General features: G+C 43.9%; 2 protein-coding genes across 2 annotated transcripts in view; both read right to left on the bottom strand.

Moving 5' to 3' along the window:
* Positions 1-608: 608 nt before the first annotated feature.
* On the bottom strand, positions 609-1,254 carry PAAG_11056 (hypothetical protein; the record flags this gene model as incomplete). Its single annotated transcript, XM_015846766.1, has 2 exons — positions 609-793; positions 1,089-1,254. The coding sequence occupies 2 exons, from the start codon at positions 1,252-1,254 to the stop codon at positions 609-611; spliced, it is 351 nt and encodes a 116-aa protein (XP_015703570.1).
* A 1,335-nt stretch (positions 1,255-2,589) lies between these two features.
* The window catches only part of PAAG_11057 (hypothetical protein), a gene marked incomplete at both ends in the record, with an annotated part of 2,326 nt that continues 1,508 nt past the window's right edge, over positions 2,590-3,407 (bottom strand). Inside the window, 2 exons of the mRNA XM_015846767.1 lie at positions 2,590-3,007; positions 3,109-3,358. Of these exons, the coding sequence (XP_015703571.1) occupies positions 2,590-3,007; positions 3,109-3,358 (668 nt within the window). The remainder of the gene's footprint in view (positions 3,008-3,108; positions 3,359-3,407) is intronic.

Below are 3,407 nucleotides of genomic sequence, written 5' to 3' on the forward strand. Positions count from 1 at the left end.
TTCCCCCCCCCCCCCCCCCAAATTTGGATATTGAACGCTCCCTTCGCTTTTTTTTTTTTTTTTCCGCAACTCTGTTTTACAAACCTCCCATACAAACAAGAGTCGAGAGCATTTTCCATTAATCGAGCAAATATTATAACTATTTTAGCCAAGGTTGAAAGTGATTCTGATGTATGGAAATTTTAAACTTTTCCCGGGGTTGCAATTTTGTTCCACACTTACAATAACTTCCGTGTTCTGTCCCACCACTCGCGAGCTCCTGTGCTGGCCGTCTCTCCCTTTCAAGATATCATCCCCGTCATCATTTTACCCTCCCATCTAGTCATGCATCTCCCTGGCTCCAGTATGTCACAGAACCATAAATTTTACGCCGCTTAGCTGACTACCTCCCTGTCTAATTCCGGAGGTCATTTTTCTCACATTCTGTCAGAGCTTCAGGTTGATGTCATTCCCCTCCCCTCCTTAACTAGCGATCATGTCCATTCCATATTAATTCCTCTTCCATTGCAATTTTCACTATTTGGGCAACCTTCCAAGGAACAATCCCGCCGCTCCTCGTCCGCCTATATAAATCAATGATATGCAAACATAGACTTACATCCAGAACCCTAACTACTGTCCCATTTAGCCCCTCCATCCCCACTTCGCCCACCAATCGATTCAGATCCATCCTCACCGCAATCACCCCTCCACCACCCGTAATCCTGAACACACCTTGAAGGCTTGCGGTTTGTGGGGCTTAGATGGCTTTTCGCAACAAGGAAACTAGCAAATAGGGCCAAGCTAGCGGGGACTGAATGTCAAGCTATGTAACTACTTAACTATATACGTTCAAGGGCTGGTGAGTAGCGGCGGGTGCAATGAAAAGAACAGAAAAAAAAGTAAAAAAGTAATAATAAAAAATCTTCAAATCGCGAATCCTCCAACCCCTTCCACCATCCCTCCCTTCTCTCCCCATGACTTCCCATCCTTGCCATGAAACGGAGAAGAAAAAGGATTCCTGACGCCCTCTCTCCTCAATTACCCTTGAAAAAAAGATGAAAATGATAAAATGTCTAATCCCAAAACGGGAATCAACCTGCAGCCACCATTTGAAACGGCCCCAATGAACGCCCCCAGCTGGCGAGTTGAAGACGTTGGAGATTTCTTCACTTCTCTTTGGCCTGCCCCTGGCAATGGTTGATATTGGTTGGCATTTCGTTTCTGTTGCCGCTTATTCCCAGTGATGACATGATAAGAGATTATGAGATCCATGGATGATATGATATGCCCCTCCTTCTGCTGATGATGGAAATACATTCCACTTCCACCCATTTCCCGTGCTAACTACCTAAGGTAAAACGGATCCCTGGGTCGGGAGGAGCCTAAAACAGTGAGAGTCAAATCCTTTAAAGAGAGAGAGAGAGAGAGAGAGAGAGGAAAGAAAAAGGAAGAAAGAAAAAGAAAGAAAGCTCTAATAATAATTATATTCTTGAGATAGTTAACATATGAATAAAATAAATCAAATTTTGTTTGTAGTTTTCGATTTCTTTTCTTGTGAGCTCTTATTTGGCATGACAATATTCAATGCTATTCTTCCCCCCTTTTCATATCGTTAGTTACCCTTTAACCCCTATCTTTTCAAAACCATTTCTAGCGGAGATAACCATGCAGCCAGGAGAGAATCTGAAGTTTCTCAAAACTTTACATTTCGATCAGAGGTCCAGAACATTCAGCAGGCTGCTCGTATAATCTCCCTTGCATGATTTGCATCTGCAAAACCACAGCTGGATTTAGCGCTGATGATTGAGAATGTTAGAGCATCTCATAGCCGTCCGGAAACAATAATGGGTGAGGATGTTTATTTACCACGAGGAGAATAGTTTAGTAACTCTGCTGCGGGAATAAGAATGAAGGTACATTTGTTCTTTTACAGTAAATAAATATACATTTACTTACGAACTAGCCCATATGAAAACAAAATATTGGGTTTGCTGTTCACCGTTCACCACCGATCTTTGTATGAGAAATAGGAGACAAGATGAAGGCCGGGTTATATTGACAAGCTATGTTGTTAAATTTTTCCTTTTGATTCCTTTCAATGGCTTATACTTGTATTTGACTGATTCGTCCGTTAAATTCCGTAATCCAGATTCTTCTATTCTATATGTGCACCTAGCTCTCGAGGGGAATACAACAGCGTTTGGAATTGGGCGGAACAAATAAATACTCTCATAGAACCAACAAGATTGGTAGAGATACAAAAAACGCTGTAGCGGGACAAGTAGCAGAAGTGACGCTTTTCGTAGGCCTTCGCCCCCTGCTCTGCTCATTGGGGAGGTTTTCGAAACTCTTGATTGAAAAAAAAAAAAAAAAAAAAAAAAAAAAAAAAAAAAAAAAAGAGAGAGAGAGAGAGAGAGCCAAAACGGAAATAAATCGGAAATCAAGTAATAAGAACGGGAGTGAAACAAGTCGGTTACATTCTGACGTATATCAATTAGCAAGAAAGCCATCAATGGCATCGCAGGGACATAAAGGAAGAGGGAGGGGGGAAGGGGGGGGAACAAAGGGGAAAACAAAAAACTATGTATATATATATAAAAATAAGGCTCACCGGTCAACCGGATTCAACCCCAACAATCGCATCCCATTCGACAACACCTGTCTCGCACAATCATACATAGCCATGCGTGCCTTCTTCACCTCAGGCTCACTGCCAACAACCTTGAGCACATCATAGCCAGAACTGAGCACATGCGTCATTCGGAAAAGGTATGTGAGTATGGTAGTTGGTTCAAGAGTTTTGGTAGTGTTGAAGACTACGTCGGGCCAGACGGCAAGTAGGCGGATCAGGTCGATGGCGTGTGGCTCGGTGAGGAGGGAGAGGTTGGCAGTGGTTAGTTCGGAGGGGTCGACGTCGGCTTTGCGGGTCATGGAGCAGAGGCGGGCGTGGGCGTATTGGAGGTATGGGCCTGTGTCGCCTTCGAAGGATGTCATGACATCTAGGTTGAATTCATAGCCATTGATTCTGGGTGTTTTGTTAGGGATAATATTTGCGGGGGTTGTTAAGGGGGTGGGGAAGAGGAATAGGGGAAGTTGGATATGTTTTGACAAAGATCTTCGACATACCGCTTGCCACTCATATCCTGGACCATCACAGACGTGATACCAAGAATATCGGCCGTCTTTTCGGGTTCCTCAACCTGCTCGTACTTGGCAGCATTCTTCTTCATAACCTCATGCATCTTCTCGCCAACATCCTTGAGGATATCGTTGAGGAACTTGACTGTACCCTTTCGAGTGCTCATTCCCCTAACCATACCAAAGTTAACATGTTGGCATCGGTCTGCTAGATCCTTCCGACCAACAAGCTCGGTGACTTTGAAAAGTTGCGCGAGATGGAGATCCTGCTGCGCAGCAACGACATA

The sequence above is a fragment of the Paracoccidioides lutzii genome (genome assembly GCF_000150705.2).
Source record: "Paracoccidioides lutzii Pb01 unplaced genomic scaffold supercont2.1, whole genome shotgun sequence".
In the NCBI taxonomy this organism is placed as follows: Eukaryota; Fungi; Ascomycota; class Eurotiomycetes; order Onygenales; family Ajellomycetaceae; genus Paracoccidioides; species Paracoccidioides lutzii.